Source organism: Hippoglossus hippoglossus, chromosome 11, assembly GCF_009819705.1.
Source record: "Hippoglossus hippoglossus isolate fHipHip1 chromosome 11, fHipHip1.pri, whole genome shotgun sequence".
Lineage (NCBI taxonomy): Eukaryota > Metazoa > Chordata > Actinopteri > Pleuronectiformes > Pleuronectidae > Hippoglossus > Hippoglossus hippoglossus.
The window spans coordinates 12,631,640-12,659,459 of NC_047161.1; the positions used below are offsets into that span (position 1 = coordinate 12,631,640).

Below are 27,820 nucleotides of genomic sequence, written 5' to 3' on the forward strand. Positions count from 1 at the left end.
TTAGAAGAGGATAATAAACATTTGGTGTATTTACAGTTCCATACGGTACAAACAGCTGAACCTTGGCTTTAAATCGAACTACATTCAACTCCTTCATTGTCATTTATCTTCCCGCCTCCTCACAGCGGCCTCTGACGTCTACGGCGACAGAAGCATAGACAGTGTCTGCGTTTTTGAAGTATTACATTCATCAACTTCCTTCTTTTAAGAAACAGGGTACTTGCTATTTAATTCCTGCAACATTATGAAGCCAAGACATTTGAAGGGTTTGTCACAGATGCTACAGCGGTCGTGGATCCTCTCGCCGCCACTTGCTATGCCGAGGCTCCTCCAGCACTTGTGGTGGCTTTGTCATCCTGGCCTCTTCGCGTTTGGGAGCGGACCCTCGTCATTCCCTGACTCTCCTTGCTGAGGTTTCCGGTCAGAGCCGCGTCGTGGACCTGCTTCGTGTTCTCCTGGACTTCGGCCTTGGCCCGCTTCAGGAGGTCGGCCTGGCCCTGGGTGTGAGAAGGGAGATGAAAAGGGGGGAGACCAGGAGGGAGGACAGGGGGAGGAAGTGGAGGGAGGGAGGATGAAAGAGCAAAGAGATGAGCAAAACAGCTTCAGGCCAAAACAAGTTGTAATTGTCTAACTCCTGAGGCTGTTTGGGTTTATGAGTGCGTGTGTGTGTGTGTTACTGACCTTAAGGATGGTGATGTTCCAGCTGAAACTTTCCAGCGCTCGGCTGACCTTGCGACCTTTCAGCCCCTCCTTCGCTGCCAGGCTCTGCAGCTTCTCATGAAACTCCATCGCTAGAGTCGAACATGCGCACGCACGCGCACACACGCACACGCACACGCACACGCACACACACACACACACACACACACACACACACACACACACACACACGAATCATTGCATTTACATACAAGACATGTTTTAAGGTTGGGTTTAGGTTAAGGTTATGTTTATGTTATTGTTAAGTTTATGGGTTACGTTTAGACAAGTAGTAACTCTGGTTCAGGTGAGAGTAAGTACGGAGTGAGGACATTTTGGGAAAGTGAGGACCTTTTGGCCGGTCCTTATTTTGTGACCCCCCTTTAATGGACCGTTTGGGGGTTGAGACTTGCTTTAATGGTTAGAATTAGGGTTAGGTTAGGTTAAGGGGCTAGGGAATGCATTATGTCAATGAATGTCCTCACTAAGAAGCTGTACAAACGTGTGTGTGTGTGATCACTAAAACTTATGCCTAAAAAATGAATCACTTTTGTATTCACGACTGATAGTAACACTCTGAACGTAGTGTTACTGCTTTGTGAAAGTATTTGAGATTCAGTAGGTGGTTCCCACACAGTACAGGACACACTCGGTAAACTCCATCTTTTCTATCCCTTTTTATCTTTTTTTTCTTTCTCGCTCTTATCTCAACTGTCATTTTTGCCTTACCACGCTGTCAAGGTCCCTATATTCACATATTCTGATACCCCATATCGGATTATTGATCTGTCTGCCTGTGTTCCTGAAACCATTCATAGACTTTCCATCGTCCACCTGCAGGTTTTAATCTACCACCACCAGGAGATTCTCACCTTTCTCCCATCTTCATGGGCCTAATGCTACATCGATGGAGTCTAATCGGTTCTTTCTCTTCTAATCTCAGTATATGTGTCTAATTAATCTTAATCTTTACAAACCTCACACTAGATGCCGACTAGGGAGGAACGTGAGAGAACCAATGGGCTGCAAATGTCACTTTAAGTCTCAGCCAGTCACAGAGAGAGACAAATAAATGAAGAGAAGTGTGATGAAAAATTAAAAGGATGTAAAGTGAATGTAAAATCTGTGTGACAGATGAAGAAAGATAGAGAGAAAGAGAGAAAGAGACATCGAAGTCAGGCCGCCGGCTAGCCAGTGTGTGTGTGTGTGTGTGCGCCATGGAGTTGTGTTGTGTGTCTGTCTTCCTCTGTCCGCCCAGGGCCACTGTCCCACTGTTACCATGGAAACCCGGAAGTGGGTTAACACAGGGCACACATCACTTTGAGCCATCGAGAGCCACAGACATTAAACATGCCAAGTTGTGGACCTCACACACACACACATACACACACAGACACACACATTAAACAGAGTGGATGAGAGTATAATTTACCAGTTAATCACGTTTATCCCGCTCTGTCATTAAATGTCTGCAAATATGAACACACACCTGCACACGCACACACGCATGTTGTGTTGTTACAGCTCCACATCCACACACACACTTACAGAAGTTGCCTGAATAATAACCTTTACCATGCGGTTGCTAGGCAACTCGAAGCCTACGTGCCAATATAGTGTGTGTGTGTGTGTGTGTGTGTGTGTGTGTGTGTGTGTGTGTGTGTGTGTGTGTGTGTGTGTGTGTGTGTGTGTGTGTGTGTGTGTGTGTGTGTGTGTGTGTGTGTGTGTGTGTGTGTGTGTGTGTGTGTGTGTGTGTGTGTGTGTGTGTGTGTCTATTTCACTGTGAAACCAAGCAAAGAGAATCGAGAGAACATTATTTCCAGGCCAATACTGGCACAGTGTGCATACACACACACGCACACACATACACCAAAAGACCAAGAGACGGGGGCCAATCAGGATGTAGCAGGAAGAGCATCACCTTCACTTCCAACTCCTCTCTCCGAACTTTGATGTAAAAGATATGACTTCTGCTGTGAAACACTCTGTAGGAATCTATATAAACATCTGATGAATTGTAAAATCTATATGGCCTGATGTAACTCTCACCACTGTACAGTTCAGGGCCCTGGAGGAGGCGCAGCTGCTCAACTGAGGTTCTTAAAGATTCAGTTCAGCCAACAAAACAAACATACGAGGAGGGAAAATCCCATCCTTCCAAAAGATATCACCACATGCTGGTGGTAGAGCGCGCCGTCGTACACTGCTCCAGCATCTGCCCCAGGTGCTCAACCGATGTGGTGGGTGTGAGGGGCAGAGCATACGACTCACATCAGTTTCATACAAATCACTGCTACATTTGTCTGTCAATAAGCAGGATTACGCAAAAACATCTGGACAGTTTATCATGAAACTTGGTGGAAGGATGTGGTATGGGTCAGGGAAGAACCTTGATCAGGGGGTGGATCTGGGATTTTTCTTTATTAGATTATGAGATGGGGCGGTTTTCAACATTTTCGTTTCTCAGAGAATGATTCGTGGATCTTGATGGGAAAAAAAATAAGGCATATTTAGGGGACTGATATTTATGACATGTCAATTTTGCAGATCCACATGAAAATCAAATAAAGTATAAATAAATTGTGAAATTAAGATGAATTTTGGACCATGGCAGAGGTACGAGTGTCATTATAGTGTCTTTTTCTATGAAATCACTGAAAAGGTTGATATCGCGATGTTAAAGAAAGTGAAAAAAGAATTCCTGGATCTCCACTAAAATGTAAAAATGTCATGGAAATCGGGGAAATAGATTTTGCACAATCCTGCTAACAATCAAACAAACGCATAACCTCTTTGGTGGAGGTAATAATTGCAACTCTTCAACAGCTAATGTCACATGTCCATTTTTTAAACTCTGTATCAATATCTCCCTAAATAAAAATCCAATATCCTAAAAATCATATTTATATATCTTACAGTCTAGTGGACATCAAGCTATGCAGAGGGTACTAGTTTCAAGATATCTGTCTCTAGGGTGAAGGTGAATGGAAACTCTGAAACATTCAACAGCAACATGTCGCTCAATGTAATCAGTTGTCATTCGATATATTTGCGACCGAAATAAACAAATGTTTGGCAATGTTTTGTAGTGATGAGTGTTTGCAGGAAGACAGGGTTGCTGGGAAAATGTTTTGGCCTTTTCTTTTCACAGAGGCTAAACGTCTGATCTTGCTGCAGCGATGCAGAAGTGCACTCCGGGGTGTGGCAGTGTGCCATGACACCAAAAACTCAGCGAGTGTGGTTTCAAGTGCCAACAGAAGAGCGCACGTCTGACCACATCCAGCGACGCTGATGCTGGGTGTGGTCTGGGGTGAAACACACTCAGACTTTGTTCCTCTTTAAAAAACTTACTTTCACTGTAAAAAAGAGTTAAAAATCTCTAAACCTACACGGTTATGTCCATGAGAACATGAGTGTTCGTCTAACTGAGGAGAAGCAGCTCTTAAACACACCAGCACATAATGCTAATGAAGTAGATTCCCCCCCCCCTCTCTTCTACCTCGGTGTTCTTGTCTTCCTCTCAGCGTCGCCGCCAGCCATTCATCTCTACCATTCATTTTACTACGGCTTTCTTCTCCCTCTCCGTTTCATCGCTCCCACACTTCCGTCGTCTGCCACCAGCCCCCCCCCCCCGAGGCTCCCTCTGAGTGGCCTGTTTACGCTGTCCTTGTTGTAACCCCCCCACCCGTCCTCTTCCCAGGCTGAGAGGTGGACCTCTTTACTCGGAATCACCTGATCGCCATGTTTTCTCTGAGCACACAGGAAGAGCTTTGTTCACGCAATCAGGCCTCGGGCTCTGCAGCTCTTTATCAGATGAAATGCAGCTGGTTGTCGGGCTGAACACTTTCAAATCGCACTCTGTTTACCAATAATACTACACATGTGATCACGTGGGAAACAAAAGATTCACGAGGGAATACGAGATAGAAAACTAAGCCAGTCGTGATATAAAATCCGCCCCAACAATAACCCGCTTTAAAAGGAAGTTGCTCTATTTTCCAGCGCCTTCTCTTCATCACTTGCACTTTTAATCATCTGTTTTAAAATTCGTACTTCCAACCTGTTTCTATACTTTTGTAAATTACTGATTATATATTTTTTTATGTCTGATCTGCTTCTTTTATTTCTGTAAAGCACATTGAATGACCACTTGTGTATAGTAATGCTCTATACAAGTGAATTCGCTCACTTTTATGTGATCAGCTGCAGCAACTCGCAATTTCATCTCAGCTTGGTTTTAATTTCTCCTTCATTTCCTCTTCTCTCTTCGCACTTCTCTCAAGGGGGCTCATTGAGCAGCCGACGCATGTTGCAACTCATAAAACTCAGATGAAACACAGAAATGTTTAAATATAGGCCCCAAGACGACTTTTAAAAAATAAATATGTTGCTTCTTCACCTAGAGAGCCACATAAAGTGCATGAATGTTTATTTTTGCACCAAGCCACAGGTTAAAAAGTGCAAATGTCAATCATACTGTCTCCGTGGGTGACAGCTGAAGACTCTGTGATGTGTGTGTGTAGAGGTGTGTTTGTGAGGGGTTGTTTACTGTCACAGCGATGACAATCGGAGGGACTAATGTCTCAGGACCCAAGGGGCCGGGCTGAAATAAACAAACCTCGGCCAAAGATCACAGAAATGATATCGGCAGGTCAGACGCGGTGTCGTACGCTTGAGGGACTGAAGGGGGATCGGCGACGGGAGCTGTGCCAATTCAAACCCCCTCCGTCCAACACATACAGATGGGGAAAAAAGACTTGTCTGACCTCATGTGACACTGACGATTAACCAGATGTTTGGGAGAGGGGAGGAGATAAGAGGAGAGGAGAGGAGGAGAAGGGAGATCATAAGAGGAAGGGAAATTAAATGGAAGAGGAGAAGAGAAGAAAGGAAAGAAGAGAGAAGAGGAATGGAATGACAAGCTTAATGACAAAAGCAGCCACTGCAGTGTGGATAACAGCGCTGCTAAGGAGGCTGTGTGGGAGTTGTCACAAGGACTCAAAAATATGGGCTCAGACTGTTTTTTACTCATTACAAACACACACACACACACACACACGTCATATAACACACTCTAAATAGCAGCGTCTGCTATACACCAACATACACACACACACGCGCGCGCGCCTACACACCCGTTGTCTGTATATGCAGGATCCTGTCGTAGATTCCATCGGAGAGATCCATCACTGCTCTGCTTGCCTGGACCATCTGCAAAGAGGGAAACATCTATTAGCACAAACACACACACACACACACACACACACACACACACACACACACACACACACACACACACACACACACACACACACACACACACACACACACACACACACACACACACACACACACACACACACACACTTCATTCATTTTACCATCTTGTTTTTTCGGGCATAAAATCGCTGTTGTGCACGTGCAGTATACAGTGTGTTTTATTGTCCGCTGTGAGAACCCTGTACGCAACAGATGAGGACTGAGGGGAGATTGGTGTAAATCCCTCGGGTGGTGCAAATTACAAATATATAAAACACCGCTGTGATGTTTTCTATACACTGGTGGTTGTTAAAAATGATGAAGATAGTCAACTGAGTTTGCACTGAAGGAAAAATCACCGTATAAAATATGTACTAGACCCAATATGCAGGGTCCTACAGAGACTAATGTGGCAGTGTATAATGACAACACCAAACACACACACACGCTCTTGTGCAGCCATCCCTATAGACTTTGCAACTTACCTTACCCCTAACCTTAACCTAACCACAATTCACATCTGACCACTAACGATAGATAATACTTGCCTAACACCAACCCTGACTCCTAAACTAAACCTTAACCTAAACCTTAACTTAACCTTACCTTAAAACATGTCTTTAAATTGAATATTTTACATTAGGGGGACTTGCTTTTTGTCCCTACAACATAATACACGCACACACATTCTTGTACTTCTGTCTTCATGAGGACACTCATTGGCATAATGCATTCCCTAGACATACTAACCCAAACCATCACACCTAAATGCCCAAACCTAATCCTAATCTAAACCTAATTCTAACCCAAATACTCAGTCTTGACCCTCAAACAGAAAACAGAAAAGTGAGGTACAACCACAATGTCCTCACAGTCCCAAAATGTCCTCACAGTCCCAAAATGTCCTCACAGTCCCAAAATGTCCTCACAGTCGCAAAATGTCTTCACACCATTGGGCTCAAAATGGTCCTCAAATAGATTTAAGTGCAATTAAACACACACAAAGTGCCTGATTCCTCAAACCCTGCAGGAACATTACACTGCTGCTCAACAAACACAGTATTTAACTACAGTATTCAAATTTGACCTGATCCAATTCAACAAGACACACACACACATGCACACTGCCACACTGCCACACTCCCCATCTCATGTTTGTCGTTTTCCCGTCCCTCCAGGCACCAGGATTTAGGTGTGGAGCTGGTTCATTCTAATCAATGCTAATGGTATTCTGCAGGAGGGTGAGCTTTTTCAACCTGGATCAGCTCAGCTTTAAAAAAAACAGGAAGTGGCAGCACATGCCACCACAGACACGAACACGCACACGTGCTTATACGCACTAACGCACACGAACACGCAGTCACAAGTGCTATTTGCATATCAGTGACAAACAAGCGTAGTTAAACTAAAGCGCCACGGTTTATGTACCAGAGCCTTGATCATAATTTAATAAGACTGGAAACATATCGATTCATCTCGGCTGTAGCCACAAACCTGAGTGTCTGCCTCTCTCACGCACGCACAAAGCACATACACTCGTACACATCCCATATGCTCTTTGGACAGGATGGCAGAATTGGCAATTCATACTGCCTTTCCATCATCCTGCCCCAGAGACTGCCGGGGGAATATCTAATATGAAACACGAAGAAGTACACTTTGAGCAAATACCAATTTAAAAAGAGTCTTGCAGCAGCGTGACAAATGACGAGTGGGGGTTATGTTGTTCACCGCAGCAACAAGACAGAGACTATGTACAAGTGAAGGACCACAGCTGGGTGGAAAACACTTGTGTATCGGGCAACCACAGTCCAGCAAGACCCAGAGAGAGAGAGAGAGAGAGAGGAGGAGGAAGGAAGTGAGAGAGACGAATGATGGAGAAAAAGAGAAAAGAAGAGGCTGAAAGTTGAAGATGAAGAGCACAGGACAAGAGAACAGTCAATTCCAAACAGGCAGGTTTGGAACGGGCACTAGTGGTGTAAAACCTGAAAAACCCTTCAGCAGACCTGAGCAGACTAAACCCACTCACAGTCACTGATTCATGCGGCTTTATAGACTCGCTGATCAGTTAACTAACAGACCGATTGACCCCTCTCTCGCCCTTGTTCTCTCTTTGTGTTTGTTTCGACAGAGGAGTTTTCTTTTGTTTTTAGACATCATTACATAATTTGAATCTTTTACATAACATTTCTCCTCCGGGTGGAAACAAACTGTGGATTCAGGCCAAGGTGAGGATGTCGCCGATGTGTTTACAAGCCTCGTCGCAGCCGGGACAAACAGGGATGTCGTCTGCTACATGCTGTAACAATGAGCTCGCTTCGTGTTTGAGAACGTATCGGCTGAAAGAGGAAGCTTTTGTCTGGGAGGGGGCGGTTTTCATTGTTGGGTCAAGTACACAGGGGATGGGAGGTGGCTGGCTGATTTCTGATCTCTTTCGCTTTTGTTTGGGCTTTCCTTCCTTTTGATGCATTTCAGAGTTAAGCACCATGTATGCTCCTTTTTACACGTAACTTCACTCTCTTCTACCTCCTCACCATTTCATAGGTGGAGACGACCCGGCGGAGGACGTCAGGCAGGGGCCCCTGGGGCTCCAGGGTGGGGTACTGGTCCCGGAGGTCAAACAGCAGCAGAGGCATCTCGTCTGGTCCGGACACTCTGGAGCTCAGAGCCAGGACGCACTGCATGAGGTTCGCCACAGCGGACACTCCGCACAGCTCCCTGAACACTGCCACGGAGTTCTGTTGCAAAAAAACAGGAAAATGGAATCATTAAATCTGGAGATTAAACATGAACACGTCTTTCCTCTTCTTTCTCTTTCTAATTTCCTGATGCTGATGGAAAAACAGTACAGAGGCAGTGAATGATATCAAAACCAAATCATCACAAAACCTGAGAAATCCCTTTCGCTCTCTGTCTCCGGCTTCAATTACTCTATTCTCTCTCCCTCTCTCTCACACAGCCACACACACACACACACACGCGCACACACACATAGGTAATCAAAAGCGAGCCCTGCAACAGAGTTATTTGTCTTTCCCTTCAGCTGCTGATTTGTTCTCCTGCAGTTGTGCTTTTGTAGTAGTTTGGACTGAAATGGAAGAAATGGAGAGATGTGGATGGCGGCAGTCTGACTGAACGTACATTCTAATTACTGTTTAATTTCTTCACACAGTGACAGAAGCAGCCTCACACCAAACTGCAGCTTTCAGTAGTTGGAGAAAGTGGAGATATTTGTGGAAATTCATCCCAAATATATACACTACCGTTCAAAAGTTTGGGGTCACTTAGAAATTTCCTTATTTTTCAAAGAAAAGCACTGTTTTTTTCAATGAAGATAACATTAAATAAATCAGAAATACACTCTATACATTGTTAATGTGGTAAATGACTATTCTAGGTGGAAACGTCTGTTTTTTAATGAAATATCTACATAGGTGTATAGAGGCCCATTTCCAGCAACTATCACTCCAGTGTTCTAATGCTACATTGTGTTTGCTAATCGCCTTAGAAGACTAATGGATGATTAGAAAACCCTTGAAAACCCTTGTGCAATTATGTTAGCACAGCTGAAAACTGTTTTGCTGGTGAGAGAAGCTATAAAACTGGCCTTCCTTTGAGCTAGTTGAGTATCTGGAGCATCACATTTGTGGGTTCGATTATACTCTCAAAATGGCCAGAAAAAGAGAACTTTCATGTGAAACTCGCCAGTCTATTCTTGTTCTTAGAAATGAAGGCTATTCCATGCGAGAAATTGCGAAGAAACTGAAAATATCCTACAACGGTGTGTACTACTCCCTTCAGAGAACAGCACAAACGGGCTCTAACCAGAGTAGAAAGAGAAGTGGGAGGCCCCGGTGCACAACTCAGCAAGAAGACAAATATATTAGAGTCTCTAGTTTGAGAAATAGACGCCTCACAGGTCCTCAACTGGCAGCTTCTTTAAATGGTACCCGCAAAACGCCAGTGTCAACGTCTACAGTGAAGAGGCGACTCCGGGATGCTGGCCTTCTAGGCAGAGTGGCAAAGAAAAAGCCATATCTGAGACTGGCCAATAAAAAGAAAAGATTGATATGGGCAAAAGAACACAGACATTGGACAGAGGAAGATTGGAAAAAAGTGTTATGGACAGACGAATCAAAGTTTGAGGTGTTTGGATCACACAGAAGAACATTTGTGAGACGCAGAACAGGTGAAAAGATGCTGGAAGAGTGCCTGACGCCATCTGTCAAGCATGGTGGAGGTAATGTGATGGTCTGAGGCTGCTTTGGTGCTGGTAAAGTGGGAGATTTGTACAAGGTAAAAGGGATTTTAAATAAGGAAGGCTATCACTCCATTTTGCAACGCCATGCCATACCCTGTGGACAGCGCTTGATTGGAGCCAATTTCCTCCTACAACAGGACAATGACCCAAAGCACACCTCCAAATTATGCAAGAACTATTTAGGGAAGAAGCAGGCAGCTGGTATGCTGTCTGTAATGGAGTGGCCAGCGCAGTCACCAGATCTCAACCCCATTGAGCTGTTGTGGGAGCAGCTTGACCGTATGGTACGCAAGAAGTGCCCATCAAGCCAATCCAACTTGTGGGAGGTGCTTCAGGAAGCGTGGGGTGAAATTTCTATAGATTACCTCAACAAATTAACAGCTCGAATGCCAAAGGTCTGCAATGCTGTAATTGCTGCAAATGGAGCATTCTTTGACGAAAGCAAAGTTTGAAGAACAAAATTAATATTTCCAATAAAAATCATTATTTCTAACCTTGTCAATGTCTTGACTATATTTTCTATTCATTTTGCAACTCATTTGATAAATAAAAGTGTGAGTTTTCATGGAAAACACGAAATTGTCTGGGTGACCCCAAACTTTTGAACGGTAGTGTATATATATATATATAACATAGTGTATATAGTATATAGACAAAAAGTATTTAAAATATTATCCGGACTGTATTTATATGTCACTTTTCCAGTCTTATCAACCACTCAAAGCAATTTTAAGTTGCAATCACACTTCTTACAGTAGTGCTTTTTTTTTGCACTACATACCATTCACACACTGTCAGCACAGTCATCAGGGGATTTGGGGTTCAGTATTCCCGAAGTGTCCTTGGGCAAGACACTGCCCATATGCTGCACATAGATGCACCGTATGAACATGGGTGTGTGAATGGGTGGATGGCAAAAAACTCTACTGCAAAGCGCTTTGAGTGGTGGTCATCAATATAAATACATTTACCATTTACCTGCATGTTTTCCCTCAGGTCAGTAGCCTCCCTCAGCAGTGGAGCGACCGTCTTGAAAACCTCGTCCACAGCCCGGACTCCCAGGTCCCTCAGAGCTGTGTAGTTCCTGCCCTTCCGGGCCTTCCGCACCGACAGGCCCCGTTTGTGAGGCTTTCCCCCTCCTCTACGATTGGTGAGGGCCACATGGACAAACAGCTTAGCGTGGGGGAGTTCCTCTCCTGTCAGACACTGGAGTGGCACATGACGGTAGCCTGGCTGGAGACACTCTAAAGGGATGGTGTATTGACCTGTGGTGGGGGGAAAATCGTATTTCATTTCAAAATATGTCAAAGGATTGAAGGAAGGCAGGTGTCGTAATAAAACATGTAACAGTGATTGACAAGCTTGAACTCTAAAAAATCTTGTGTTTGAGTTGTGTATTTCAAGCCCTTTACATGAACCTGACTGACCTATAAACTCGTCCCCTATGAAGTCATCATCCAGCACCACAAAGCGAACCATGGCGAGCTCTGGCAGATTGATCTCGAACTCAAAGCTCTCGTCGAAGATGGGGTTGTCCCCGTCCTGGGTCACTGTCCTGGTGCGGCGCTCGGTGCAGTCGGCCGGGATGCCGTGGATCTCCACGTACACGTACGGGTCCACCACGTCCCCTTTGGCCCCTGAACCTCTTGGCTTGGGCAGGTTCTGGCCACTTATCACCTGGAGGAATGACAACAACTTTGGTGTTTTTTTACACAGCTTCGGTCCTTGTCTTTATCGATAATGATAACAATATACACACTGTGCACATCCAAATAATTGATGAGTAACTGGGTGACATTGCCACAGTGAAGTTCATCTTAATAAAAGCTGACAGGTTGTAAGGAAACCAAACAATCTTAAAAGTGGGGGTAAAAGTGCAAATGAGCACAACCAAAATCTAATTTCACCTTTGTCTTCACTTCTTAATAAGAGTGGATAACCTGGTGGTTCATTTTACCCCCGTATGATCATATAGAAGAATACCAAGGTCAGGTTTAAAGCTATGGGGTTAGTGTTCCTGGAAAAACTAGCAAGACTACAGACTGCAGGCTGCACTTTGTAAAAAAATGCATCAGATAAATCCCACCCCCTCCCAAGAGGCCCTCTCTTCAAAGCTACACCACATGAACATGCACTGCCTCACAACTGCTAGAAGCCGACTTTACCGTGACTCACTCGCTAACTTCTCACTATCGTCTCTGCTTCAGAGGTGTATGTCTCGCTGGCAGACGATTCAGACCAAGGAACTATTGGTCGTGTTTATCACAGTCCTGCGAGGGACACGTGTTTTTTTTTTCATACATACATTGATGGTTATCTGGACGTGAAGACGATTTCAACAAATAAGATAAAAAGTGTTTCAGAAACAACTTACCAGCCCTAACATTAGGAAAAAAATTTGAAAAGAAAAGGAAGACTTTTTTTTCATTTCAAAAGTACCGTTGAAAAGTTGAGAATATAGTTGAATTAACTCAGAGGAGAAATATTTATTTGATATTGCACATCGAGAATAAAGTCAAGATGTGGACTCGTATTCAGTCTTTGAAGAGACACAGGCCGCTCGTACAGCTGGCAGACCTCTGATTGGATTTGATTGATGGAAGGAAATGACTTCATTCACAACACAGTACTTCAACTAAAGTCTCGACTTTCATCTTAACATTTTGACCAAATTCTCGAAATGAAAAATGAAAAAGAATCTGCAGATCTGCACTAACATGCTTCTTCATGACCCAGGAGGATAATATCCCAAACTACAAAGTAAGACCTGATTTTTAATACACTAAAACTAAAATGTAAGTTTCAGGGGAAATAACAGGATGACACTCATTTACATATTTCCACCATCCCACCTTCACATGAAGCAGCTGTGGAGACACACCCGGCACCGTCTCTCTGGTGTCGGCGCTGAAATACGACACTTCCTGCCGCATGATGGCCGGGCGCAGGACGTAACCGCAGTTCCCGTTCTGCCGGAACCAAGCCGTGTTCAGGTCCATCATTAGTCCCGCCGTCTGAAAATTCATGGACACAATTTGGCACCCACACTTCCACAGGTCCTGAGGGTTCATGTTGCTCGAGTCAATGCGCATGGGGTTGGGGTACACCCGGGACAGAAAATGCTTGTTATGATTGACAAAGTCTCCGGGGCTTTCGCCAGCGAGACGCACGGCCAGAGACTCGTGAAAGGAACACAGCTCCCAAGGTTTTTGGATTTTGGATGATGTCGGGAAGTCGGTGAAGGCCACTGAGCGGCAAAGAGTCACGAGGTCGGACAGCTCCTTCAAGAGCTGGAACTGTTTGGATGGAGGATGAGGAGGATGAGGAGGATGAGACTGAGTGATGCTTTTCTGCAACGTTTCCTTCTCACTTCCTCCAGGCGTGGCCCCACCGCTATTAGCTGCCTTCATCCTTTGACACATCTCTGCCCCTTCATCCTCCTCACTTACCTCCCCGTCCTCGCCGTCAGAACTTGGACCCAACTTCTTACCCTTCAGTAGGATCCGATGGCGTAACACATGAGGTGACGGTAGGTAAGAGTCCCCTTCATCGGGGGGATTTGTGTATAACTTATCCCCTAGTATTCCCATGAGGTGTTTCCACACTGTTTTCTGCTGTTGAAGTGAACAATGGTTTTCCACACATACAATTAATGGGTAATCTGATGCCACAAATGCAAACCGTCCAATTGCTTCCAACACACAACGCAGGGACAGCGGTGGGGAAAGGGTGTGACCCGTGCACACCACTGGCTCCTCGTCAGGGCCGTCCCAAACGTCCACTTCCACACATCGACAGCCCATCTTGAGGGCGCGGATGTAGCCGGAGATGTCGGAGGGACCTTTGAACTGGTCCTCGATGAGGTAAGTGTTGTGGGAGGAGTTAATGTAGTAGTGGGACAAAGGCTGGGACATGTCCTGGCACACGGCGCCGTGCTCCCCATCGAGGAGGTTGCACTCCGCTGAAGTGAGGTAGCTGGTAAAGCCATCCAAAGACAGGTACCCCTGCTGGCGGCCTTCCTCCGACGGCTCGTGGGACTGGATGAGCTTCAGACTGGTCTCCTCGCTCACCTGGAAGACGCAGTGAGAGATGAAGGGGAAATCAGACTCTTTGAGAAGGAAAACTGGGATTACATTTTTCTGTGTACACCTAATCTCTATAAACAGATTCTCCATGTGCAAATGCAGAACATGTGAAAATGTGAGAAACAAGATATGGGGACCAGAAGCCTTCTGGTTTGTGTTTCTAGTTTGACCAAACATGTTTGAGCAGGCTCTGGTTGCCCGCAGATAAACAGTCTGTGTGGAGAGCAAAAGAGGCAGAACACATTGACCGAAATGAATTGGCTATTGGGTTTTTAATTAATCTGCTTTCATATGCACGTGGCTGTAAATAGAGATAAGCCAAAATGTCGTCTGGAGCTAAAATACCTACAAAAGGTATGGCTGTTTGTGTTTTGGGTGGAGAAACATTCCAACCCGTAAGGACTCGTAAGGACTCGTGGACCTACACCTAACTTGTTTGAAATCTGTGGTGCGTTCAGGCGAAGAATGTAGCCTAATAATAATTCATAATTAATTACGCTGCAGAGATGTCGTGTTGTAACCGGCATCGGCTCTTATCACCAAAAACTCCTGACATCTTCATCAGAATCTCCGAACTATATGGCACCTTTTCAAACTAAGATACACTTCACGTGTTAGAAATGTCATCAAGAGGAGATTTCAGTGCATGTTCGAAAGCAGCTTATGTGCAAATTATTGTTACTCACTTGAGTCATGCCTTGCTCAGCCTCAAGGAACCTCATCAGGTCTTTGCTGTCCAGGAACTCCTTGTTGCTCGAGAACTGCACCAACAGAAAGTAGATCTCCGGACGTGTGCAAAAGTCGTGAAAGACCTCGATGAACTCCGACTTGGTGACTCGCTCGATTCTTCCCAGTGGTCTTTTGGTTTCGACGTGATCTTTAACACCGGATCCGTTATCCAATGTGAGTCCGGACACCCTCTCCCTAACTCTTTTCAGCTCTTTAAACCTGTGCTCCACTTTCCCACTGCTCACGCCAGGGTTCACGCTCTGTATCAGCTTGACGGCCGACCGCAAGCGGATCCCTCCGTCCTCATCTTCCTGGCCTTCCAAATCGGCGGCCGAGGAGAACAGCTGCTCGAGCCAGCCGAGACGAAGGCTGTCCTGGCTGCTGGCCAGCATGTCCAGGGCGTGTTTCCCATACTGCATCAGATACCTGGAGGCAGGGTTGATGAAACAAGACAGAATGTTTTCCTTTACGAAATTTCCATAGTTACTGACACTCTATATAAAGCACAATAACTGCAGCAGCAGAATATGTTTAAAGACAAATCACTTACATAGCCTTTCATAACATAGAGATCTCAGGGGGCCCTGCAGGATCTGACTGCTCATCATAATACAATCAATACGTGAGAAAAAGCAAAGATCCATATGATTTATTGTTGGGCTGACCTAAAAAGCTAAACGGGATAATCTCCATTATCTTAGCCTGCCCTGCACAGCCACGCTTCTGTTCAAGCACAAATGTAATTATTGTCATTATATGCTCACTGTCAGTCAGACTGTATGTCCACAGAATACACAATACAGCTACTTATTTCATTGCTGCACGAAGGCAATGCTGCTGAATGTTGCATAAGAAAGAGCTGTGAGATAAATTATTTTTAAAAAATGTTGATTTGAGTTTTTGGTAGATATACAAATTACATCCATCCGTTATCTATACTGCTTATCATTAAAGGGAGATGGAGCCAATCCTAGCTGGCTTTGGCAAGAGGCAGGGTACACTCTGGACCGGTCACCAGCCAATCACAGGGACAAACAACCATTTACGCTCAGGTTCACACCTCCTGACAATTTAGAGCCAACAGTAAATCCCAACCTGCATGTCTTTGGACTTTGGGAGGAAGCTGGACTACCTGGAGCAAACCCTCTCAAACACTAGGAGAACACGCAGTCTCAACACAGAAAGACCAGGACTCGAACCGAGAACCCTCTTGCTGTGAGGAGACAGCGCCTTTACAAGTCACACAGTACCAACTGTCTCACACCTTAGTCCAGTCACCCAAATGTTTGCCACTTCAGGAGAGTTGGCCACCAGGTCCAGGTTTTCATACACGTCTCCATAGATGATGGAAAAGGCACAGTCCTCGGATATCTGCTCATAAACTCCACTGGTGCGGAAGGTGTCCGTGTTACGACCTGTCCGTACCTGGAATTTGAGACCACGAGAGATACAGTCAAACCCACATCAGATACAATAAAAACAAATTCACTGTTGCATTCCATTTGGTTCAAGGTTGTTAATACTTCCATCTCCTTATCCCAAAACGAATCAATGAGGTCCACTCATAAAGCAAATAACCGCGGAGGGTTGATGTTGAAAGCTTTCCCCCTCCGGACACTGACCTCTCGTATGGAGGCGAGAGAGATGCGGGCTTTGTCGGATTCCTTCTTGGATGGCTCCCAGCACAGAGCCTGGAGGCCCGCGTCCAGCATGTAGTAGCGCTGGTAGACACGCGAGTTAGGCCGGATCTTCTTCAGCTCGCTCCCCTCAACCTGGAAGCGAAGATAAGAAATAAAAGATAGAGCTCATTCCACTTAACTTGAACTGAGCCGGCTCTCATTAAGTGTTCCACAGGGTCAACAGCATGTGATCTCCAAGAAACCCCTCGACGTGTGCGCTTCACATTAAATATTTCATGTGCGGTTATGTAAAGCTTATGTTTTATATAAAGGGGTCACACTGGGCCTGATCACCCACCATGGAGTGGATACAGTCGGCGGCGCTGCTGATCTTCTTCTCTGACAGGCTGCTGCTGAAGGACACCGTCTTCTTCCTCTCACGACCCGCACGTGACCCATCCTGACGAGGAGGCAGAGGAGAGAGTATGAGACGGATAAAGAGAGGAAGAGAGTAATAAGAAGAAAAAGAAGGAAAGAGAGAGACAGACAGTGATCCCTCTGACATGTATTCTTTGCTTAAGCATGACAAACATGTTTTTTTCTCCCCGTCCAGAATGGATCTGAGAGGATTAAAAGGCATATCAGTTTATATAACCATACATAAACACAGATTATTTGGTGGACCACGCTGAGCCTCCTCCTCCCAATCTGTTATTGTTTTCCTGATACCACGCTAAAAGCCTCTGCGTGCCCTTGCCCTTCACCATTACACCATTAATCATACCTGCCTAGACAGAGGCTCAGCCCCCTCCGCTCTGCCGCGGGCAGACCCCAATCAGTTTATCTGAGCTCACCATCATAGCTCCATCCGTCTGATTTATTGACCCATCAGATGTCACCCCCGCAGAGAACCTTTAGACTGATGGATAAGAGCATATATGTGGGCACAGTTATTCAATTAAGGACGTATTAGAGTCCCAGTTAAATCGAATCAAAGACTTTATTGAAGCTTATTTAAAGCAGGATGATGTAATTGTAGCTGATTCAATCTTGAGGAGAGTGATTTAAGATGCAAACACCCACATACTCAGCATACTTCCATCTTAAATACACTCTGTATATGTGCGTGTCAAAAAGAAAGGGGAATCTGAAAAACTAAATAAGAAGGTAGATCAACAGGGCTGTATGTGATGATTGTGTTACCTCTGCAGGAGGTTGTGTTTTTTTTGTGTTTGTCTTTTTCATTTTCTTTAACATTATGAAATTTGTTTCTAACTTTTTGTTAATTTCTCAGATAACAATTCATGGATCTTGATTACAAATAATTAAGATATACTGATATTTAGATCTAGTGAATTAAAATGTGGTTTCATAAGGGGACTGCTGGGCCTTGGCTGAGGTATGCGTCTTCTAAGTGCTGGTCTATTTTGTTATAGATTATCTTGAATTTATTTTCCTTAATTGCTAAATTTTTCAGTCTACAAGAGGTCTAGAAATTTCCGATAAAGATATTTGATGATACATTTTTATCAACAACGTTAAAAACCACTGATTGCTGAAGTGAATATTGATTATCTTGTTATAATGGGACCTTTCAAGACGTGAAATATATCGGACAGCAAAGGAATATTCTGTTCTTTAAAGCTGATGTGTTAAAAGCGGGAAAAATGTTAGCAGAGCCACTTTGACAAGGACCAAATTGAGATGGTTCAACAATTTTGGGTCAGTGCAATCTCAAAAACTGCAGTTGTCGTAGGGTGCTATCAGTGCGCAGCAGTTAGTGAGCTCTACCTAAAAGTGTCAAAGGAAGGACAATCAGTGAAGCGGCAGCAGGATTATTGGCGCCCGAGGCTCATTGATGCGCGTGGGGAGCGCCGTCCGGCTCATGTGTTCCCGGCCCACAGAGGAGCTACTGTAGCACAAACTGCTGAAAGGGTCATTGATGCGACACGTGGCTGTATGTGTGTTAAATAGTGTGAAGCGTGAAGTGTTAAAGGAAATAAATCCTGAATAATATCTCAGTCTATACAGAAAGATTAATTATTTTCCTGGTTGTTGAAATGATGATTCAATCAAAGACAGTTTTAGAAAGATCAAATCCAGCACCTGTTGCTCTCAGATTGACAAACACCTTTAAAATGTATTTATAATCATTTCACCACCAGTAGGCTGATCAACATTTTCACATTCACAGTGAACACGTACAAAATGCTTATCAGTGGCTGATGAGTCTCTACACTCATCTGCATAACTCTGATTTCATTCAAAGACTTTGTATAATCCTCAAGAGCCCTTAGCTCTTTTATGAGAGAGGAGAGTGGGGAACCCTCCATATGAAAGAAATGTGTGGGGATGGGAGGGTTGGAAGGCAAAAACACAAAAGAGAAAGAAAGAGAGCGAGAGAAAAAAATATGACATGAATGAACACGAGAAAGAGAGAAGGAATAATAAAACGAAAGGATGAAAAGGTTTCTCTCAGAGGGAGGGGATGGCGTCACAGATCCTTAATTGCCTCATTAGGACAGGGACGTGCTTCCAGTGGTGACAAGTTGTTTTATGTATTTTTTTGAGGTGGCGGAGGGAGGCGGTGCTCCAAAAAAAAACCTGGTGCCATGGGGAAGTGGAGTGGAGGTGAGGGGTGTGGGGATTGTCGAGACAGGATGAGGAAAAGATAGGCCCCATAAGACCCCTTCATATCCTGACCCTGAAAAATGCAGGTAGAGAAATCTAACAGTAAATTTTGGACAATTTAAAAAAAAAAGGATATTGGATTTGCAGGTGATCTATGAATAAGTAAAACCACTAACTAGAGAGTGAAATAATTGATTGGGTGTTCCCATTAAAAACTCTTCCCCCGCTGAGGAGATCCAGGAACACCTCTAAATTGAACCTCTACTTCTCAGGTGCAACTTCACTTCACCAGCAGAAAGAGAATATGGAAATCGAATCAGAATACTCTCCACTGATTTGGAAAGCAGCACTCAATTTGAAATGTTTAAAAGCTCATCCTCCAGTGACCCGGGATGAGGCGCCGCACCAGAGCTCATCGACTTAACTCGAAAATACAGAAACATGCAGCACCACATCTTCATTCAAACTTTCCTTTTTTATTCCTCCACGCAAGTGACGGACATTATGTTTTTGGGGTTGTCCCTACGTCCATCCGTCCGTCCATCCATCCATCCATCCATCCATCCATCAATGTACACCTGTCCATCCATCACCATGATCTTTGACCCTAAACCACACAACACCCTCTACACCTGTCCATCCGTCCGTCCGTCCATCCATCAATCTATCAATCCATCCATCCAGCCTTCCATCAGTCCCATTCTTTTGAACACTATATCTCAAGACCACCTTGAGGGACTTTCTTCAAATTTGGCACAAACATTAACTTGGACTGAAGGATGACATGATCAAAATTTGTAGGACAATTCTATATAGACCAGACCTTTTCATTTCAGTTCAGACCTCGCGGCCCAGGATGCCCACCAAGACCACCTCCTTCTTAGGACACGTAGACAGTGTTGGGTGGTTTGGGGTCAAAGGTCATGGTAACGATGGTCTAACAAAACATCTTGAACCTCTCAAGTCTGCCTCTCGGGAAGTTTATCAAATTTGGACCGACTCAAAGATGAACTGATTCGATTTCAGCGGTCAAAGGTCAAAGGTAAAGGTGACCTCATATGAGAAAGAGATGCATATAGACTGCACTGGTTGGTGGCGGCATAGACCCACAGGGCGGTAATTTGGAACAGTCGGTCGTTATCTCTTTCTCTGTGTGTGACATTAGCAGTAATGGTCCCTCTGTGGCTGTATCCACACCAACCACTGTGCACATGTTACCCAGTTAGGTAACTGAACCTAAATTACATTTACAACAAACATTCCTTTTATGCCTCAGTAGCAAACAAATAAGGAACAGGAGTCACAACAAAGCTCTCTTCTTTAAAACCTAATGCAGCTCACAAGGTGTGCTCCTGTCACGCTGCGTTTGAATCTGAGGGAACATCAGGAGTCTCCATGTGACCTGTTCCACAGTTCGGATTCAATTGTCTCATGTGTCCTGCACATTCACCTCTGCAATCCTGACATCACTCTGAATGAATTATTGAAATTTACACCCTCACACACTTGCACACACATGGCGACACGAAACAAGCTCGACCTCAATCCATAAATAAAATTCTGATTCCATTAAACTTAATCTCCGTGCATCTGTAAAGTACGTCTCCATCACAAAGGTCCTACTTGGTTTTTCTCACAGAGACCGAGATGAGTCTTCAAAACCGCCACTGTGTTTCAAAACAGGAAGCCGCCTGTCAGCCCGTTGAAGAGAGCTTCCTGTGTCCCCGCTGAGAGGCGAGTGAAGTGACAGCGCTGAGAGAGAGAGCGAAAGTCTTGATACGCGATACAGTGTGAATGTGACGGCTGAGAGGCAACTTAATCACTCCTGACACTATTTTATGGTTTCACACGCATAGACACACACACACACACAGATAGACAGACACACACACACACACACACACACACACACACACACACACACACACACACACACACACACACACACACACACACACACACACACACACACACAATGGATATATAGATGTACTGCATATACTATATATACATCCAGTATATCTTAAATATACATATAGATGTAGATTTACTAGATGTATACCGTAATAGACATATTTATATATATATATATATATATATATATATATACTAAATATACATATAGATGTAGATATACTGGGTGTAGATATAGATTAACCAGATGTATATATTGATATACTAGATATAGATATAGATTGACCTGTATTTTACAAAGTTAGACATCAGTTATTATCTGCCACTTTTCTCTCTCATCATTGACTATTACACTGATGATCCTGATTTAGTGCTGCACTGACTGAACTGACTGAACTGACGGACACATCCAAGGACAGCTAGAGGATGAGAGAAATGTGAGGGACTCATTAAAGAAAGTTGAAACTTGAGAAGAGGGAAAAGATTAAACTAAAAAGCAGTAAAAGGGGGGATGAGTGAGAAGAAGGATGGAGAGAAATAAATAAAGACGCTCTTCTCCTCATGTAGATAGTCACAGGGCCTCCTGGACTTTGCCTGCAGCCGCCAGCCTGGCCTTATGCCTTCATTAGCCAGCGTACATGCATGCATGGTATGATGTACGAGAACGTCTGTTCATGTGAATGCAACAAGCCCGAATCACTAATTACGGCCTCTCCGGGTCAGCAGAATGAAGATGTAGGTCGTTGGTGAGCACTGTTTTTGATGCGCTAATTAAAACAGACAGAAAATCTGAGAAAGAGGCTGTTAGGTGAAAGATAGAATAAAGAAAGAAGGAGTGAAGAAGGCCGAGCTGCCTGTGGCCTGGTGTGCTGGACAGAAGATGCTGGACGATTGATGGTATGGTTTATTCCAAGAGCTTTTCACCCTCGAGCACAAGGCCACTTGGGGGGGGGCGGTTGGGGGCGTTGAGAGGCGGAGGGGATTTACTTGGGGTTGTGAGATGATGTATGGAGAAAAGAAGAGGAGGGAGGCACTACTATATTATGAGGGTTGGCCAAAATTGTGCAGTGCAAGTAAAAATGTTTCGTATCTTTCTCTCTAACTCGAGTTTCACAAATGTGGTGGTTCACTGCTTCTTCTCTTTTTCATGTCACTGGATACAATATAAAAAAGTTACACCTCGAGGTATTTCACAGTTGGTTGGATAAAAGAAGGAATTTTAGGATGACACCTTGAGCTCAGGAAACTGATGGAGTTTCTATATTTCTTCTTTTTACTGTATTTTTCTGACATAAAACTGAAAATTTATATTAATCAACTTAACAGTAGGAACTTATTGAGTTATATTTATGTAGATTAATGTGTAATTGATTTCTTATGTGATTTGTGGAAAAGAAATGGAGGTGGTCTGTATAGATATAGCCCTTTTCTAGTCTTGATGTCCACTCAATGCACTTTTACGGTACAGTTTTTCCATTCACCCATTCAAACGCATTCATACAGTGCATCTATCTGCAGCACCTTCTTTATCATACACCACTCACACACTGCTGACACAGCCGTCGGGGGCAATTTGGGGTTCAGCATCTTGCCCAAAGACACTTCGGCACAAGGAATGGGGGTGACTGGGATCAAACCCCCGACCCTGTGGTTAGTGGACAACCCGCTCTACCTCTTGAGCCACAGCTTGAGAAATCATAAAAAGGGATGGCCATCTGTATTTATGTTATGTGCAGGTGCTTTAAGATTTCTTCTTCTTCATTCATGCAATGCTTCTAAGTCTTCTAAGATTCTATGTATTGTTTTATTTTGTGAAATGTTTTTGGATTACACTAAGATGAATGAAATAAACTAAAAATGAAACATCATCTTTTAATAATAATAATCCTACAACTACTGGTCCTAATCAAGACACCTTCATGCATTATTGCTCACTGATTACAAAGTGTGTTTCGTAGAAGTTGCACATGTGTGTGACTGCTGCAGAATCCAGGACACTGGGGTTAAAGAGGCCACAGGAAGCACTCCGTGGTCAATTCGATTCTCTGGAAGATTCTCAATGTATAAAAATAACATTCAGAGAATGTGGTGAGTCTGACTGTAAACCTCTGCGGGGCGGAGCAGCAGATGATCTTTCAAACTTGAACCCCTTTGAAGTCCCGTGTGAAAATAAGCACTCGCACAACACGCAATCAAACACATTCACACTTACACAAACCACACAGACTGAAACAAGTAGAAAGTTGACTTGAAAAGGTAATCGTGTCAGAGAGATCTAACCAAGACTTCAACTGACGGACGTCACAGATACATTTCCTGAAGATGGGCGGGCGGCTGAAACTGCGAGCAGGTGGTGGGAGCCTTGAGTCAGGTGTCACCTGCGAGCGCTGAATGTGGCGATTAATGTTCCACACATATCAGTGGTGAGGCTTTGGTGAAGCTAACAAACTAGTACAAAGTTATAAACACACATATCTCCCACCCAGCACGACATGGCTCGATGTATCATTAATGTGGAGTGTATATGTGCCGCGACTCAACCACCAGCATACCACCAGCAATACCACCAGTCAGTGGTATTTCCTGCATCTCCGTCAGTGAGAGGGTTTCATTCAGCCTCTGAGACGTGCAGGGCAGTGCTCATGCAGTGCTCATGCAGTCTAAAGTGGCTGAGGGCGGACTGAAGATGTTGATTTGAACTGCAGGGGGCGCTCAAGGCTGCTCTGACTCGAACCGCTCCACCATCCCCATCAGCTCCAGCTGTGCGCCAAAACACCTCTGGCTGAAGCTGCTCCCTCAGTCCGAACAACACACACAAATGCTCATGTACACACACACACACACAACAGTTAGACATGCTTATAAACACACAAAAAAAAACACACACACACAAGATGTATGCATGTACCGCAGATACACACTGAAACTCGAACATTACGAAACAAACTTTAATGGCTCTTTTTAAAATTAATTAATTATTATGAATAGTTATTTTTGAACATATCCATTCTTTGTGCTAAGCCAAGGTAACTGGCTGCTGGCTGAAGCCTTCCACATTGAATGCACAGATGCAAGGGTGGTTTTAATCTTCTCATGTGACCCTCAGAGAGAAATGAATAGTCCCTAAATGACTATTGAGCTAAAGTCTCATTCATCAGCGGAGACGATTGCACTTCAGCTAATAGCATAAAAACCTCTTTAAACACCAACTGGATTTTACAAACATTTACGTTATCTGGTGTGTTCTTCTTGGCCGAGGAACAGCTGATATTTCGGAGATAATGGGATGAGGAAGACATGGACAGCATACACACACACACGCACACACAAATACAAATGCCAACCATGTGCATCTTATGTTGACATACACAATGAGAGAACTGGGAAACAGATATTCATTGTGCTGAGCTGTGTTTTAAAAGGCAGGTCTGTGCAAGTGTGTGTTTGTGTGTGTGCGTATGTGTGTGTGTGTGTGTGTGTGTGTGTAGTTTGAACCCAAAACAAAGACAGAGAACGATGGTTATCTACATGAACTTCAAACACATGAACTGAGTGGGCACCTGATTCTGTAACCCCCTCACGCACACCAGAGCGAGAGACGGAATAAATGAGAGGGGAACAGACGGCATGAAGTAGGCCTACATACTGATGAAATACAATTAAGGCTACTTTCATTAGCTCGGCACACACACACACACACAAACACACACCGGACACAAATCCCCTGACTCCAGTTAAAACCAGTCTGGAATGTCATGTTTCCTGTTTATCTGCCTACATACCAGCCAGACTCCTATTGTGAGGGATCCTGAGTTTGGCCATGGAGGAAGTTTAGCAAACAGTCAAACAAACTGCTCTGTTGACAGGTGGCTCCAGACTGAGCTCGATCCATCTAAAGCCTCAAGAGTTTAGGATTCAAAACACAAGCACGTCTATGGTGAACGCACAAATGCTTGTGTGTGGTGCTGCTGCGCTGCTCGGCGCGTTGATCACCGAGGGTTCACAGCATCAAACGCGCCCACTGAACATGCAACAGTCTAACACACCATCGTCATGCCGCCGATGCATGCTACTTTCTGCTTCAATACATGGGAACGCACGTGCAGCGTGTTTCCCCATGCTGCCCTGCACTATCGCTCTTTGAAGTACAGGCAGCACCCAAGGGAGAGGGTGAAGATCTGGGGCCATTAAGCTTCACACACGGCGCCGCACATTAGGAGATCTTTGATGCCATCTCTGACCCATGGTCAAGATGCCAGATCTTCACTGAAGCAGACTGATGGGTTTTTTTTTTTAATCCTCTGATGCACGGTTGAAACCGACAGAGGAAAGACAAGAGCAGGCTTGCGTGTGGGCACGGAGGTGAGAAACATTTTTGTGTGTGTTGCACAGGGGGCCCCGGAGAAAGAGACGTGTCATCAACAACTGCTCGTGACTTCACAGCAATATTGCAACATGAAGCGTTCAAGGAAATTGGCCAACTTCCTGTCTTGCCGTGTTTCGGAGCCAATTGCACACCGATGAAGCCGCAAGTTCAGAAAGTCATGTCTGTACAGGCCGTCGCTGAGGAGACAAGCAACAACTGGAGATCAATATGAGACCTCACGAGCCTTAAGGCAGAGCCCATAAAAGGGCTAAGTCAGGGGATGAGTTATTGATTAGACGCTGGTGGTGTAACAGGTATTTTTGGTTGGACATAATCGGTGAATAGCTGTGATATTTCCATCGAGGGCTTTGTGCATGTATGGTACACCTGACATTTTATCAGATGGGTGGAGGCGGCGGGGTTAATTGGACGGAGGTATTCAACTGTGAGTCACAGAGGGAAGAGGGAGGAGGAGTGAAATATGTTTTTTCACTCTAATCAAAGACAGCAGGTGGCTTCAGTTATTAGTTCCTCCTCCTCCTCCTCCTCCTCCTCCTCCTCCTCCTCTCTGGTTGATGAAGTGCTTGAGTCTGGCTGGAACAAAACCTTCCCTGCTCATGTATATATACACGTATTTATGGGTTTATGTCCGATATGGCAACAAGGGTGGATGGGTTCTAGTATTATTACCTCAGCCAAAGAGGTTATGTTTTCACCCCTGTCTGTTTGTTAGTAAGCAAAATTACACAATCGCTGAATGGATATCTACAAAACTGGATGTGGTGTAGGTTCTTAAACATTGTGGATGTTTTTTTCAACATTTTCACCATTTTCCCAGGGAACAATTCATGGATCTTGAAAAACATGATGAAAAAAAACTGGTACAATTGTGCAGTTATGTGCAGCTTGATGGACTTTAAGGGGACTGTTAGGCCTTGGCGCTTTGCCATTCTAGTTCTGAAAGGTTCAGGATAGGTCCCTCTTGTCATTATCAATGTGACGTCATCACATTCATTCCTCAACAGCATCGTCACGTGAGGTGACACACAATTCTCACACTTGGCACAGGTGGAGAGGCGAGTCAGTGTGTTTGTGTGTGTGTGTATGATCCAGGTATTATTCGTTGTGGGGACCTAAATCATGTCCACATATGGTGAAGCGTCTCTTAAGGTTAGAATTAGGTTAAGTTTTGGTTGAGTATAGGTTTAGGTTAGATTTAGGTTAGGTGTGTGTGTGTGTTAAGTCGCATGAACTGGTAGTGACATAGCTTTTATCCATTGCTTCAACATCAGATTCCTGTGGGGTTTGGTAACGTTAACATTTCTTTCACCATACTCTACCATATTTGGTCTGATATAAGTTCGCATGAGTTTTGAGATCTACTCCGGACACGGTTTTGCATTTATTTAAACGTGACATGTAAAGTCTTCTCGTGTTTTAAAGCTCGACATCATGTTTGCTTCTCCCTGGGGGGGGCGGGGGGGGGGGGGGACGGTGGCCTACCTTGATCAGACTGCTGCGTCGAGGGATCGTTCTGGATGCTGAGTCTGAGCCCGCGCTGTCCCACGTCGGGGACTCGCAGCTGGCCTGCTTCTGGACCCTCCTCAGCGAGCCCGGGGTCGCGCTGCAGTTCCCGTTGGACACCGGCTCCCCCCGGTCCGCCGGATTCGCTCCGGCTCCTCCTGACGCAGCCTTCCAGCCCGCGACCGGGGAACCGGCGGCGCACTGCTTCTTCTCCCCGAATTCAGCCATGGTGGGTGGTCACAACTCAGCCGGTTCTCTCTCTCTCTCAGTTCATCTGACGGCAGCCGGGCTCCCGATGCCGCGGAGCTGCAGCACACCGCGGACACAGGCGTGCCATGGCGCGGAGTGAGCGATCCGAGACTGTGAGTCAAGAGCCGTGGAAACTTCTCTCTCTCTCTCTCTCTCTCTCTCTCCCCCTCTCTCTCTCCCCTCCTCCCTACACACACACACACACGCTGAGGGGGGCGGGTGACAGGAGAGGACCGACACCTTCCAGACCTCCGCCGACCAACACTCGTCACATCTTCCCCTCGACGATGTCCTCATCACACGCTGCGGCCACGGAGTTACACAAACATTAATGGTGATTATTGTGTTATTAGTGTACATTTTTCTCCCACATCCTGCTGTCGACACTCACTCACAGACTTTTTCCCTCCAGCGCCACGAGGTCGGTGAGCGCAGAGACAGCCGGGTAATAAAGTCATCATCTGTCACCATGATGGACAGACTG

The 27,820-nt window shown here is 44.9% G+C and overlaps 1 protein-coding gene across 1 annotated transcript; it reads right to left on the reverse strand.

The window, feature by feature from the left end:
• Positions 1-6: 6 nt before the first annotated feature.
• LOC117770199 (inactive phospholipase C-like protein 2) lies at positions 7-27,780 on the reverse strand. Its single transcript, XM_034599333.1, has 12 exons — positions 27,067-27,780; positions 17,011-17,112; positions 16,656-16,805; positions 16,298-16,458; positions 14,991-15,459; positions 13,072-14,289; positions 11,647-11,896; positions 11,198-11,484; positions 8,493-8,696; positions 5,835-5,910; positions 682-791; positions 7-497 (listed from the first exon to the last, which is right to left on the reverse strand). Exons 1-12 carry the CDS (start codon positions 27,313-27,315, stop codon positions 315-317), a joined length of 3,459 nt encoding a protein of 1,152 aa, XP_034455224.1. The 5' UTR covers positions 27,316-27,780; the 3' UTR covers positions 7-314.
• Positions 27,781-27,820: the final 40 nt, after the last annotated feature.

Excerpts from the sequence above, each read along its gene's own strand:
- LOC117770199 (XM_034599333.1), bottom strand. The coding sequence starts at position 27,315 with ATGGCTGAATTCGGGGAGAAGAAGCAGTGCGCCGCCGGTTCCCCGGTC. Across the intron at positions 17,113-27,066 it reads GACGCAGCAGTCTGATCAAG|GATGGGTCACGTGCGGGTCG; the intron begins GTAGGCCACCGT and ends CCTCCTCGTCAG. Across the intron at positions 15,460-16,297 it reads ATTTGGGTGACTGGACTAAG|GTATCTGATGCAGTATGGGA; the intron begins GTGTGAGACAGT and ends CCCTGCCTCCAG.